Source organism: Zonotrichia albicollis, chromosome 24 (genome assembly GCF_047830755.1).
Source record: "Zonotrichia albicollis isolate bZonAlb1 chromosome 24, bZonAlb1.hap1, whole genome shotgun sequence".
Lineage (NCBI taxonomy): Eukaryota > Metazoa > Chordata > Aves > Passeriformes > Passerellidae > Zonotrichia > Zonotrichia albicollis.
Window position 1 is genome coordinate 6,056,269 of NC_133842.1, and position 14,124 is coordinate 6,070,392.

At 55.6% G+C, this 14,124-nt stretch overlaps 1 protein-coding gene across 1 annotated transcript; it reads left to right on the top strand.

Annotated features, from left to right (window-relative positions):
• The first annotated feature begins 12,889 nt into the window (after positions 1-12,889).
• Positions 12,890-13,860, top strand: LOC141731646 (olfactory receptor 14A16-like). Its single transcript, XM_074558060.1, is given in 2 exon segments — positions 12,890-13,796; positions 13,799-13,860. Coding segments are annotated over 2 exon segments (969 nt in total).
• The last annotated feature ends 264 nt before the right edge of the window (positions 13,861-14,124 follow it).

Here is a 14,124-nt window from a genome sequence, read left to right on the forward strand (position 1 = left end):
ACACACTGCCTTCTGCCCTGGGACCGCCCCCAGCCCAGCCAAAGTGGCCCAGCTTGGAAGGAATGCCTGGCCCCAGGTGTTGTCTAAGGCAGCCCGACAGGATCTTTAGGAAGGGCTCAGAGCATCAGCAAACGCTGCCCGGCTCTGCACGCTCAGTCCTGTCCCCATATCTTTCCCTGAGAGGATTTGAATTTCTAAATGAGAAGCATTTGAAGGGAGGGGATTTACATTTTCCATTTCAGAGCAGCCTTCTGCCTTCATTAGCAGACACGTCTCTCTTCAAACCAAGACAATTGTTTATCATCTTGCAGATGTGCAGTTGCTGGGGAGCCCCGTTTTACACCAAGGACCTGGAGAACCATTCCCAGCAATTGGGAAAATCCTAGGTGGTCCGTCCACCCACAGATGAGGTCTCCAAACGTGCCCCGAAATTGGGTCCAGCTCTTAGAGGCCTAAAAGAGCAAGTCCAAGTGACTTGATGATATTTTTAGCCCAGAAAGCCCTGCAGCTGATGGCACACTTCACAATCAGCAGGGGACACAGCTAGGCCGAAGCCCAGACCTCTGCTGGGAGCCTTTCCCCTCAAATACCCTTCAAACAAACCTCCATGCAAGTCACTTGGGAAAGTTTCTTCAAATGATACATTTCTGGCACAAGACTACACAGGCTTATGTGAAAGATTCCAAAGCAGCTGCTGTGGAGTCAAAGAGCCAGCACTAAGAGTCCTTGTCATCTCTTGGTAGCTAAATCCCACTTTGGGGGATTTCAGGGAGTTTGGAATGAGCTAGAGAGCAGACCTCCGAGTTTTTTAGATGATGCCATTGCTTTTTCTTCTCTTCTACATAGACAGGAAGGGTGAGTTTGGCTCACATCTGGACTGCATGGCTCACGAGGCCCGCAAGACTTGTAGTTACAAGAGCTTTGAAGGATTTCTTGGCCAAGAAGACACTGCCAACAAGAATATTTATGGTTGGCAGCCAATCCTTCAATATTTCGTCTTAGGGACTCATGCTACAGTGTAAGCTTCCTTAGCCAATCATGTTATGACACACAAACTCACAGCACTGCATCCTAAGCTTCTTGTTTACCATTGTAACTACTTCTATTTTTTCTAGATCTTCAGCACTAAAACTCTAAACTTTCCTCCACTTCAACATTGCTCCCCGTGTCTCTGCTATAATAAACTAGAAATTCACATTCTCGCTTCCAGCACCTAACTTTGCAAGCCCTTTCTAGGGTCTCCGATCAAATCCTGTGTTTAATTCTAAGCTTTGCTGACAAGACCAAAGGTCTGAGATTTCCCTGCATTTGGGTTTCCAACAACACCGATGCTGTTAGTTCCACAGTGCCCAGGGTCCCTCTGGCAAGTCAGCTCTGGCAGAAACGAGGCGGGCAGCTGCCGGGGGGCGGCTTGTGGCCTCTGACAGCCCATTGCTCAGGGCTTGCCAGCGCCCCAGCCCCCCAGGCTCTGCCCCAGCCCGGCCAAGCTGCCCGGCAGCAGCGCCGCAGCCCCACAGCAGCTCCAGAGCAGCCCCGTCCAGGGGCACCTGGGAGCCCTCAGCAAGGCAGCCAGCAGCACACGGGCAGGAGGACACGGATGGCGCTTCCTGCCTGGCACAGGGCTTGGGACCATCTTTGGGCACCGCTCTCACAGGGGTCCCCGCAGCCCCGGCCCCTGCCCACCCGCTCTGTCACCAGCACAAGGGCTTCTGCAGAACCACCACAGGCCAAGGGGCTTCTGGCCATTTCCCCTGCAACACTGCACACCTGGGCAGGTTGCTGAGCCAGGATACCCTTTTCCCCCTCTTCCCCTATGCCCTGCAGACCCTGCGCAGCAAAAGAAAGCTCCTGGGAGTCTGTGTATTACAACACACTCTATATTCATATACTAATGAAGAAACAAAAAAAGAAAAGAACAATCTGAAGGAAAAGGAAAATTCCCGCTGACTCGGGTGGCCTCAGCAGAAAGAGGCATCAGCTCTCTGCAGAGCTCCAGCAGCGCAGCCAGCCAAGCGGCGACAGACGAGGCCGTGTCCTCCATGCCCAGCAGAGATGTTCTTGCACCCTCTGGAAGACAGAATATCGCTCCCTCTGCAGGGCCTGGAGGACATACAATGTTTGACGTGCCAGGTCCGACACGGCACTGCTGGTGTCCTCTGTCAGGTGTTCAAGGGCTGAAAGAGAAAGGAACAGAGCCACGGTCAAATCCTGGATCTGCGGGTAGCCGAGGAGAGCCCCCGGCCAGGGCCATCCCAGCCAGCTCTAGCCATGGCCAGGAGGGAGCAGGGACCAACGGGAGCAGCCCGAAGCTGCTGGCCACGAATCGCCCGGGTGGCCCTGAAATCTCTGGGTGCTCTGCCCACGCTGGCCCTGGTCTGCACAGGGAGCAGAGCCCTCCACAGCCAGGGCAGGGCTTGCAGCTGCCCCGGCAGCCCCCGCTGCCAGCCCGCTGCCCTCACTCACCAGTGCAGATGAGCCGGAGCTCTTCCTTCTTCCCCCTCAGGTGCCGCGCGGCCATGCCTGTGAACACAGAGCCTGTCACGGCGCCGGCGGCACAGCTCCCTGCCAGCGGCGCTGCCGGCGCTGTGGCCACACGGGCTGCTGGCCCGGCAGGGCTCTGCCCGGCCCTTGCCGCACGCTGCCGCCCCAGGCACGGCTGCCAGAGGACGGCGGCAGCAATGCCCGGGCCAGGCGGGGCTCCACGGCGCCGGGCCCGTCCGGCGCTGCCGGGGCAGCAGGCCGGGCTGGGGCCGAGCTGCGGCGGGCCGGGGACGGAGCGCGGGCTCGTGGCTCACCCATGAACCTGATGGCCGCCGCTCGCAGGGGCTCCTGTGGGCTCTGCACGTAGGGCAGGGCCCGGCGCAGGTGCTCGGCCGCTCGGCTCCTGTCCTCTGCCAGCTGCAGAGAGAGCGGCAGGGGAGGGAAGGGTTGGCGCGGGCTCAGCCCCGGCCTCCCCTGCCCGCACAGCCCTGAGGCGCGGCCGGCAGCCGCCGGCGCCGGGCTCCCGAGGGGAGGGACAGAGGGCCGGCTGCTGCCCGGGGAGCCGCCGTGCCGCCCCGCCCCGCAGCCCCGCCGGGCCGGGGCTCCCCCGGCAGCCGGGAGCAGAGCCCGCGCGGCCTCTGGCTGCAGCAGCGGGCAGGGCCACAGCTGCCCGCCCCGCACACTGAGCGCCGCGCTCAGGGAGCTTCTCCAGGCTGAGGCTCGGGCTTGCAGGCTGTCCTTACCAGGCACTTGCTGAACTTCCACAGATTCTGGTTCTTCACCAGTCTTTCAAGATCTGTCCTCTTCAGGAACTCGGCCACACAAAGCAGGGTTTCCTGAGAAGCCTGGAGAGCAGCAGACACAGAGATGGCCCCACAGCCCAGGGCGCAGCACCCGGGTGCGTCCCTGTGCCAAGGCCTGGAGGAGGCTGCAGCCCAGCAGGTGCCAGGGCAGGAGGCAGCCGAGCCCCCTGCCAGGGGGACAGCAGCAGCCCACGAGTCCTCACCTGTGCCACAAGCCGCTTCTCATCATGGCAGTGGAGGACGAGGGGCAGCAGGCTCTGGCGCAGGGGTGTCTTCAGGGCCTTGTTTTTCTTTTCCTGTGGAAGAGTCACCAACGTTCGGAAGAGCAGTATGGAGATGAGCTGAACCTGCCAATTGTTCTGTATGGAAGGAAGAAAAAAAAGACCTCAGCATGGGCTGCACGGGGCTCAGCCTGGCACAGGCCTGCAAATTCACAGGGCACAAAGTGTCCGGACAGCACCCAGTGGCCGTGGCTGGGAGCAGTGAGCCTTACGTGGTCAAAGAGTGGCAGGAGCGCCTCAAGCAGCTGCAGTGTGATGGGGCCGGGCATCAGCATGTCATTGTCCAGGATGATAAAGCTGAGTAGCATGACTGTCATGAAAACTATCTCTCCATCTGCATCCCACAGGAAGTCCACAAGCCTTTCAGTCAGGCTCCACATTTTTTTGGTCTGTGCAGAACACAAGTTTGTGAAACGCCGTCCTGCTGCCGCAGGGCCCAGAGGCCAAAGGCCTGTCCCAAAGCACTGGGGCAGCTGAAGTGGGAGGCAGGAGAGCTGGGAGCAGCTGCCCCAGCACTCAAAGCCCTGCCAAGCGCAAGCGACCGCATTGCCCAGCTCAGCCTCAGCCGCTGCCCCCTTCTCACCATTGAGGGCTCCTCAGTGAGCTCAAGAAGGGCCCTGAGCGCCAGGCGACGCCCCTCCCTGCACTCGCTCTGCAGCTTCCTTGACAAAATTTGCAGGACTCTGTCAGCACCACGTTCACTCAAGTGCAGGCACTCGAGGACCTGAAAGGCACAGGGCAGTGACAGGGAGCCGGCTGGCAGGAGCCCGTAGACGCACGGGGCCGGGCCCAGGCAGCTGCGGTGACGAGAGGGCAGAGAGCTGGGAGGCGGCTCAGCCAGGCAGCGCTGGCCGTCAGGCTCACCTCCGCAAGGAACGCCAGGGCGGGCAGCTCCCAGCGTGGCTCCTGTGTGCTGAGCAGCCGGAGCAGGTAGCGAGCGATCCGGGAACACAAGGGCATGGAAACACAGCACATCTCCCTGGCAGGAGAAAAAGGAACCAAGACTGTGGGCCAGGGGGACAAACCTCTGCCAGGACTGACACACAGAGGTCTGGTCTTTCCCCAGCATCCTGCAAGCGGCCCTGGGCTATTTGGGAGGCAGCTCCTGGTGGGCACCCTCCTCTCCCAGCCTTTTCCAGTCTGCTTGGCCATCCCTCGGTGACAAGGCCTTCTGGGCCACGACCTCGGGGACTGTGTGGAGCTCCCTAGGCACAGAGCACAACTGTCAGAGGTAGTGGGGAGAAGGGGGTCTCACCTGGCCAGCAGACCCACGGCACAGTGGTGGGTGTCAGCACACAGCAGCGTGTCCCAGCCACAGCTGCGTTCCATTGCCACCACCACATCCTCGTGCTGCATTCGGCAGAGCAGGGACTTCAGGGTCTGCACTGCAAACCTGCGTGCACAGCAAAGCCCAGGTCACGCTGTGAACACTGGCTCCTGCCCGGGGACGTAGCAGGGAAAGGAGGAGTGGGATGGAGCACCTGTTGGGGCTGGTGGCAAGGCCGTATTCCTCCTGGCATCCCTTCCAGAATGCATTGACCTCCTCTGGTGTATCCTGAGTGCTGAAGAGCACTTGGGAGAGCAGATGCAGAAAGAGGCGGGGCAAATACACCGTCACCATATGTGGGACGCAGGGCATCTGGAGGATCTTCCAGATCACCACAGTTGCCTGCAAAGGACAAAGCCCCCCGAGACAGGGCTCAGTGCCGAGGTGTGCGTGTGGCAGGGCCCAAGCAGGGGAGGGAGAGGCTCAGAGAGACGCAGGGGGAGCACGGGGCCTGGTGGGGCTGAAGCTGCCCCTGGGCCGGGTTTCAACCCAGCGCCTGAGGCAGGGAGATGCAGTGGGGGAAGGAGGATGGAGAGCTGCTGGAGAGGCAGCCTTGGGGACAGCAAAGGCCAGTTACAGAAACTCACAGCCAGGACAAAGACACCCGTTTTGTCCCCATCCGAGGTGCACATGCTGTGCTCTGGCCAGCTCCCCAGCACATCCAGGAGTATCAGCAGCGCTGGCTCTGCAGTCCTGGGCGAGCACATGATGCTCTTCCACATGGTCAAAGCAGCTCTGTCGGGTTAGAGCTCTGTCTCAGGAGCGTCTCAGACACAGCACCGTGGCCTGGGCAGCAGTGGGGACCTGAGCTGGCTGCCAGCTCTGCCTGTGCCCATTGCCACTCGCCAGCAGCACACAGGCAGCCCAGGTCGCTGGGGACAGGCCCCTGAGGGGCAGCGAGGGAGCACCGCAGCAGGCTCGGGGGCTGACGTTCCAGGGCTGGCCAAGGGAGCAGCCAGAGGGCCCTGGAACTCTCTGTTGGTCACACACCTGGGCCAGGCTCTACAGGCTGATGGGCTGGCGAGCCCTGAGCCCGCTGGGCAGGTGGGCCCCATACCTGTCACAGGACGGGGCCACACGCAGGAGCGTCATGACTACGTCAGCGGGCTGTGCTTCGCTGAGATCCAGCAGGGTCCTGTTCAGCCTGTGCTCAGCAAACTGATTGGCCAGGAGCCACTGGTGGATGTACCTGACCAGGGCAGGAACCTGGAGAAGGCACGGGGAGACTTGGAAAGCTGCCGGAGGGAGGAATGTCCCCAGCTTCCCCACAGAAGTGCTTCCCTTCCCACCACACTGCCATGGCCTCAAAGAGTTACAGTGACCAGCAGGCGTGGCTTGGGAGACCAAGCAATTCCTGGGAGGATCAAAGCCTGGCCACAGGCTGCTTACTTGCTTAGGATTGGAAAAGCCCTCCTCTACGAGCATATCCAGCAGGGCAGCACTGGTCTTGGTTTTGAAGATGTGCGAATATGCTCTGAGCCCAGTGCCCATGGTGCTGGTCTCTTCCGCCCGAATTTTCTTGATGAATTTGCAAGCCAGCTGTAGGAGAAGGGCAAGAAGCCAGGGATGTTGCAGGGAATGCTCCAAGCGCGGTGCCAGCAGGCCCAACCCAGGTGGGGATGGCTGCAGGTACCTGGGCTGTGCTGCGGAAGAGGCCACGGGCGGGGTCCTGCTCCTGCGTGCGCTGCAGGGCTGCACCTGGCAAAGAGCGAGCGCAGCCAGAGCTGAGGGGCTGCGGGAGAGGCCGGAGAACACAGCCCAGCCCTGCACTGCCCAGGCAGGGACAGCCCCGGGATGCCCCAGGGGATGGAGCACGGTCCCCGTGGGGTGTCTGCCCGGCCCCTCTTCCGTCCTGTCCGTGGGAATGGGATGGGATTGGGTGGGATGGGATAAAATGGGATGGGATGGGATGGGATGGAATGGAATGGAATGGAATGGCGCCAAGTTGGCTGCGGGCACCGGCCCTGTGGCCCAGCTCTGCCACTCACCCTCCTGCGGCAGCTCAAAGGGCACCACCGCTTTGGTTTCATGTGCTGGGCCAGCCTCAGGGCCTTCTTCCTCCTCTTTCCTCCAGGCCACCTTGGGCGCTTTCAGAGGTCTCTGCTCCATGACAATGACTGGATTTGTGAGGATACCCGCAGAGGGGAAGCCTTGCAAGGCCACAGGTCACCAAGTCCTGTGGTCTGGCCTCGAGCTCAGCTGCGGGAAGAACGCCTTGGAAAGGCTCCGGGTCAGACAGGAACGAGTGCGCTGTGCGGGGGCTCCTCACGGCACCGCTCTGTCCCGTTGTGCCCCGTTGTGCGTTCCCAGCAGCCGGGCAAGCTTCTATTTCCCACGTGTCACAAAGGGCCCTTGGTCACCGGGTTCCGTTCCATGGCACAGAGACCCTGCTGCAGCGTGCCACCCAGGGCCCTTGCACACACTGCCTTCTGCCCTGGGACCGCCCCCAGCCCAGCCAAAGTGGCCCAGCTTGGAAGGAATGCCTGGCCCCAGGTGTTGTCTAAGGCAGCCCGACAGGATCTTTAGGAAGGGCTCAGAGCATCAGCAAACGCTGCCCGGCTCTGCACGCTCAGTCCTGTCCCCATATCTTTCCCTGAGAGGATTTGAATTTCTAAATGAGAAGCATTTGAAGGGAGGGGATTTACATTTTCCATTTCAGAGCAGCCTTCTGCCTTCATTAGCAGACACGTCTCTCTTCAAACCAAGACAATTGTTTATCATCTTGCAGATGTGCAGTTGCTGGGGAGCCCCGTTTTACACCAAGGACCTGGAGAACCATTCCCAGCAATTGGGAAAATCCTAGGTGGTCCGTCCACCCACAGATGAGGTCTCCAAACGTGCCCCGAAATTGGGTCCAGCTCTTAGAGGCCTAAAAGAGCAAGTCCAAGTGACTTGATGATATTTTTAGCCCAGAAAGCCCTGCAGCTGATGGCACACTTCACAATCAGCAGGGGACACAGCTAGGCCGAAGGCCAGACCTCTGCTGGGAGCCTTTCCCCTCAAATACCCTTCAAACAAACCTCCATGCAAGTCACTTGGGAAAGTTTCTTCAAATGATACATTTCTGGCACAAGACTACACAGGCTTATGTGAAAGATTCCAAAGCAGCTGCTGTGGAGTCAAAGAGCCAGCACTAAGAGTCCTTGTCATCTCTTGGTAGCTAAATCCAACTTTGGGGGATTTCAGGGAGTTTGGAATGAGCTAGAGAGCAGACCTCCGAGTTTTTTAGATGATGCCATTGCTTTTTCTTCTCTTCTACATAGACAGGAAGGGTGAGTTTGGCTCACATCTGGACTGCATGGCTCACGAGGCCCGCAAGACTTGTAGTTACAAGAGCTTTGAAGGATTTCTTGGCCAAGAAGACACTGCCAACAAGAATATTTATGGTTGGCAGCCAATCCTTCAATATTTCGTCTTAGGGACTCATGCTACAGTGTAAGCTTCCTTAGCCAATCATGTTATGACACACAAACTCACAGCACTGCATCCTAAGCTTCTTGTTTACCATTGTAACTACTTCTATTTTTTCTAGATCTTCAGCACTAAAACTCTAAACTTTCCTCCACTTCAACATTGCTCCCCGTGTCTCTGCTATAATAAACTAGAAATTCACATTCTCGCTTCCAGCACCTAACTTTGCAAGCCCTTTCTAGGGTCTCCGATCAAATCCTGTGTTTAATTCTAAGCTTTGCTGACAAGACCAAAGGTCTGAGATTTCCCTGCATTTGGGTTTCCAACAACACCGATGCTGTTAGTTCCACAGTGCCCAGGGTCCCTCTGGCAAGTCAGCTCTGGCAGAAACGAGGCGGGCAGCTGCCGGGGGGCGGCTTGTGGCCTCTGACAGCCCATTGCTCAGGGCTTGCCAGCGCCCCAGCCCCTCAGGCTCTGCCCCAGCCCGGCCAAGCTGCCCGGCAGCAGCGCCGCAGCCCCACAGCAGCCCCGTCCAGGGGCACCTGGGAGCCCTCAGCAAGGCAGCCAGCAGCACACGGGCAGGAGGACACGGATGGCGCTTCCTGCCTGGCACAGGGCTTGGGACCATCTTTGGGCACCGCTCTCACAGGGGTCCCCGCAGCTCCGGCCCCTGCCCACCCGCTCTGTCACCAGCACAAGGGCTTCTGCAGAACCACCACAGGCCAAGGGGCTTCTGGCCATTTCCCCTGCAACACTGCACACCTGGGCAGGTTGCTGAGCCCAAGAACCCTTTTCCTCCTTCAGGGCCTCCCGACCTATCAGCTTGCTCTGTTGCTGTGCACAAGCTCCCTTTTTACCCTTTCCTGCCTGTTGCCCTACAGACCCTGTGCAGCAAAGGAATGCTCCTGGTGTTAGCGTTCAAAACCACAAAATCACGGGGGATTATATGTGGTGCTTTTTATTAAGAGCTCTGGGAATCGGGGTACATTCAACCCAAATCTGATTCCGACCATACATCCGATATGATCATGTTTTATACTCTATCGCTACATAACTTTCACGTTAATTATTAAACTTATATTGTTCTATTGTATACATAAATTTAGCCCCTCTCTGAATTTCCTTCATAGTTTCTCATTATTCTTCTTATGGTTATATAATAATTACACTTAATTATTAAACAATCATCACATCTAACAATTATATAATTTATCATACTGCTTACGCAGGTGCAGTTGATCTGGGAAAGCATAAAGCCTAACATTTTAGATTCTATCTTAAAATTTTTCCAGGGCTCCACTATCACTGGCAGTCTGTGTATCATAACACATTCTAGAATTTATTTATTTACAGTAATCTATAATGTATAATAATAGGTAGAATTATATATATGGTATAATTTATTTATTTACAATAGAGATAAAAAATGGAAAAGAAGAAAAGAAAAATCTTAAAGAAACAGAAAATTCCACTGGCTCAGGTGGCCACAGCAGACAGAGCCTCTGGCATCAGCTCTCTGCACAGCTCCAGCAGCGCAGCCAGCTGAGCCCCCACACACGAGGCCGAGTCCTCCATGCCCTGCGGAGCTGATCTTGCAGCCTTTGGATGGTGGAATATCGCCCATGCTGTATTGCTCAGAGGACATGCAGTGTTTCAAGTGCCAGCTGTGACACATGTGAAATACAAAGCTGTGTTTCGTGTCAGGTACAAACAGGCAATGTGTGTATTTGTGATTGCAATATGTGTGGAGACCGACAATGATACGGTTGCGAATTCTAATAATAACTGAGGAAAATAAAGTATGGAAGAAGGCCTTTGAACCTATCTTTTGTTTGCAATTAACCTTGGTTGATTGAGGAGCATTTGAATTAAAGCATTAAGGATGTTGCTCTTAGCTTGTAGTTAATTGATCAAGAACTCTGCAATAATAACCTTTTGAAGTGTAATTTTAGAATATTGCTTGTATCCTTGAAACTATAGCTTTGGAATATATATAAGGGAAACCTGCTTATCTCACACCTTAACAAAACAGAGAAAAACATCTTGAGAAAGGAAAATGAACATCAACTCGAGGATTTACATTTTTGACCAAGGGAAGCTGGACATCACTGTTAGATTTATAGTCTCTGTAATCAAAAGGTGGAGCCACATCTGGGGAACTGGACTCCACCAGATGGGATCCATCTTTCTTTTTTCAGAAACTGGACCACCACCATCTGGGCATACTCCTTTTTGGGATACATCCTGAGAAAAACTTAATCACAATAGTGTATAGAATTGCGACAGAAAAATTGGGAATAGAAAGTGCTGATGAGTAAAATTGGAATAGAAACTGCTGAGAAAGCTGATGAGTATCCCTATAAATACCTATAAGCCTCAACTGCTGGTGTGCAGTTGGAGGGAAAATTTCCCCCATTGTACCCAGCGCTGTATTGCTCATACTTTACAATATTAAATAATAAATTGATTGCTGCTTGAATATTGGCCTAGTCAAGCTTCTCATTTATAACAGGCGCAGGGCAGGGACACCGTGGGACAGCCTGGGCTGCACAGGGCACAGGGAGGGATGGGCAGCAGCTGCAAGACAGCCCTGCCAGAGCCAACTTGGGCAGCACTTTGGCCATGGCTGCTGGCCCTGGGCCTGAGGCAGGAGCAGGAGACAAGTGACCCTTGCAGGGCTGAGGCCTCATTGCCTCCTTGTCCCTGCTCAGCAGCCTGGCAGGGGCTGCCCCATGCTCCTGCCCTTGCCATTGCACATCCCCACATGCCAGTGCCCATTCTGGCAAGAGCCCTGAGCAAGGAGAGAGGGACAGGATCTGCCTGGCCAGGGGCTGGGGCTCAGCCCTTGGCCCTTTGCATTCCTCAAACACATCCAGCTTTGCTCAGCACCAGAAACACCTTGGCCTTGTTTGTCCCCAGCTGTCATTATTGCCTCCAGTGTTCTGCTCTAACTGGAACCTGGGGACGCTTTCTCAGTGGGACCCATTAAAACTTAAAGAAACTTCAGAGTTTCAATTTAATTTTGAGTTCTTAAGAAGTTTTTGAAGACACTCTCAGGGACTGGTTCTGATGTAAACAACACCAAATCCCCAAGAGGCTCATTAAATTTCTTGTGCTGTGTCTGTGCTGCTGAGCTTTAAAGGAACAGCTCTTCCCAGCACCAGCTCCTCTCCCAGCCCAGAAGGGCTGAGGGCTCTGCCTGCAGGCACTGAGGGAACAGGAGCCAGGCAGAGACAGGCTGAAGGCAATCAGGATTGGGAAGACATTGAGCTGAGACTTCACTTGGGGAAAGATCTTCACAGCCCTGTGCATGGTGAGTGTGTGGGTGCAGGGCAATGTACCCTCTGCTCCTGGAGGGATCTCCTGGAGCCAGCACACCCCACAACCTGGGGGATGTGTCAGGAGGACTCTCCCAGTTTCTCTGTGGCACCGGAGGAGGAGGAGGAGGAGGAGGAGGAGGAGGAGGATGTGCTGCAGAGCGGGGCTGCCCTGGGCACCATCAGAGGGACAGGGCAGGACGGCTCCTGCTGCCAGGGACGGCTGCAGGGGGTGAAGCTGCCACTGCAGCCAGGGCTGCCCAGGGCTGTCCTGCAGAGCAGCTCCTGCAGCCCTCAGGGCTCTTGGCCAGCCCAGGCATGTGCCACCTGCCAGGGGCAGCTCTCAGCCTGCCTGGCAGCTCCCCATGGGCGCTGCAGGGGAGAAGTTGGAGGTGGAAGGAGCCACCCCCATCAGGGCAGATTCCTCCTGCTGTGGAGATGGTGCTGCATGGCCAGGGCTGCTCTCAGCTTTCTCCTTAAGGGAAGGGAAAGGGGATGTCAGCTTTGTCACTCAGCTGTGTCACTGAGACTCCTGCACTGTCAGCCTGGGCATCAGCAGATGGGCCTCAGATCTCCCTCAGAAAGTGCCTCCTCAGCCTCCTCTCCCTACAGAAAGCAGCAGCAGCTCCTTGGCTTGCAGCATCTCTGTTTGTCTGGCCTGCCCTTAAGGCCCTGCTGCCAGGGAGATGCCCCTGGGCAGTGCCCTGTGCTGGGAGGGGTCTGCAGGGCAGAGCTGAGCCCCCAGGGCTGGGCTGGGCTCTGGCAGCACTGGCAGGGACAAAGCTTGGATAGAGAGAAACAGCTCCCGGTAGGCACACCTCCAGGCAGCAGAGAGCCAGATCAACCCTTGATATCCCTTCCATTGAGGTGGACAGGGAAAGAGAGAAGGATTTGGAGAAAATTATTTTTAAACTGGAGCATTCAAAAATTCCTCTTTATTGTTCAATCAAGTTATAAGTGCAATCACCGTGAAATAGTGAGAGGTAAAATGAGCAAAGTGCACCTGTGTGGGACGAGTGGGTCTGATTGTACTGGGGCACAGGGAGCCCTGTTTTCCCTTTGAGCTCCCCGGTGCTCTGGCAGAGAGCAATGCACAAGACAAGGCAGCAGCACAAACCTGATCTCAGAGGTAAAAAGGTCCAGCAAATTCCCCCAAAAAGGAAGTATATTTTAGGGGATTTGTAATACAAAAGCATAAGTGTAAACAATTAATTCTTTCCCAGCTTATCAGTGTCTTCTTTCAACAGCCCACGATGCCAAAATGAACAAATGTCCAACAGCAGCTCCATCAGGCACTTCCTCCTGCTGGCATTGGCAGACACGCGGCAGCTGCAGCTCCTGCACTTCTGCCTCTTGCTGGGCATCTCCCTGGCTGCCCTCTTGGGCAACGGCCTCATCATCAGCGCCGTAGCCTGCAGCCACCACCTGCACACGCCCATGTTCTTCTTCCTGCTCAACCTGGCCCTCAGCGACCTGGGCTCCATCTGCACCACTGTCCCCAAAGCCATGCACAATTCCCTCTGGCACACCAGGGACATCTCCTACGAAGGATGTGCTGCACAGCTCTTTCTGTTTGTATTTTTCATTTCTGCCGAATTTTCCCTCCTGACCATCATGTGCTATGACCGCTACGTGTCCATCTGCAAACCCCTGCACTACGGGACCCTCCTGGGCAGCAGAGCTTGTGCCCACATGGCAGCAGCTGCCTGGGCCAGTGCCTTTCTCTATTCATTGCTGCATACAGCCAATGCATTTTCCCTGCCCCTGTGCCATGGCAATGCCCTGGGCCAGTTCTTCTGTGAAATCCCCCAGATCCTCAAGCTCTCCTGCTCCAAATCCTACCTCAGGGAACTTGAGCTCATTGTAGTTAGTGCTTTTCTGTTATTTGGTTGTTTTGTGTTCATTGTTTTCTCCTATGTGCAGATCTTCAGGGCTGTGCTGAGAATCCCCTCTGAGCAGGGGCGGCACAAAGCCTTTTCCACCTGCCTCCCTCACCTTGCTGTGGTCTCTCTATTCCTCAGCACTGGTATATTTTCCCACCTGAAGCCCCCCTCCATCTCCTCCCCATCCCTGAATCTGGCCCTGTCAGTTCTGTACTCGGTGTTGCCTCCAGCCCTGAATCCCCTCATCTACAGCCTGAGGAACCAGGAGCTCAAGCATGGCATAAGAAAAATGATGACTGGATGCTTTTCAATAGGAATAAAGTACCCCTTTTGTACAGCATAAGATTTAGAGTGTAAGTCATTACAGACTCAGTCTACCTTTTCATGTATTGGTAGTGTGGTGGGTGGATAGTTTTGTTTTTCTTGTGATCATCTTGATCACAACATAATCTTATTATTCATCCCTCTTCTATTTAAGTGTTTTCCTCTTGAATTTGACTCAGATATTTTTTAAATTGGGAATTGTGCTTTGGTTTTTTAAACAAAATAAAGGACCCTGCTTCAAATGCTTTCTCTGCTATCCTTCCACTGAGACTTTTGTAAAAGCTGTGATGCTTTGCA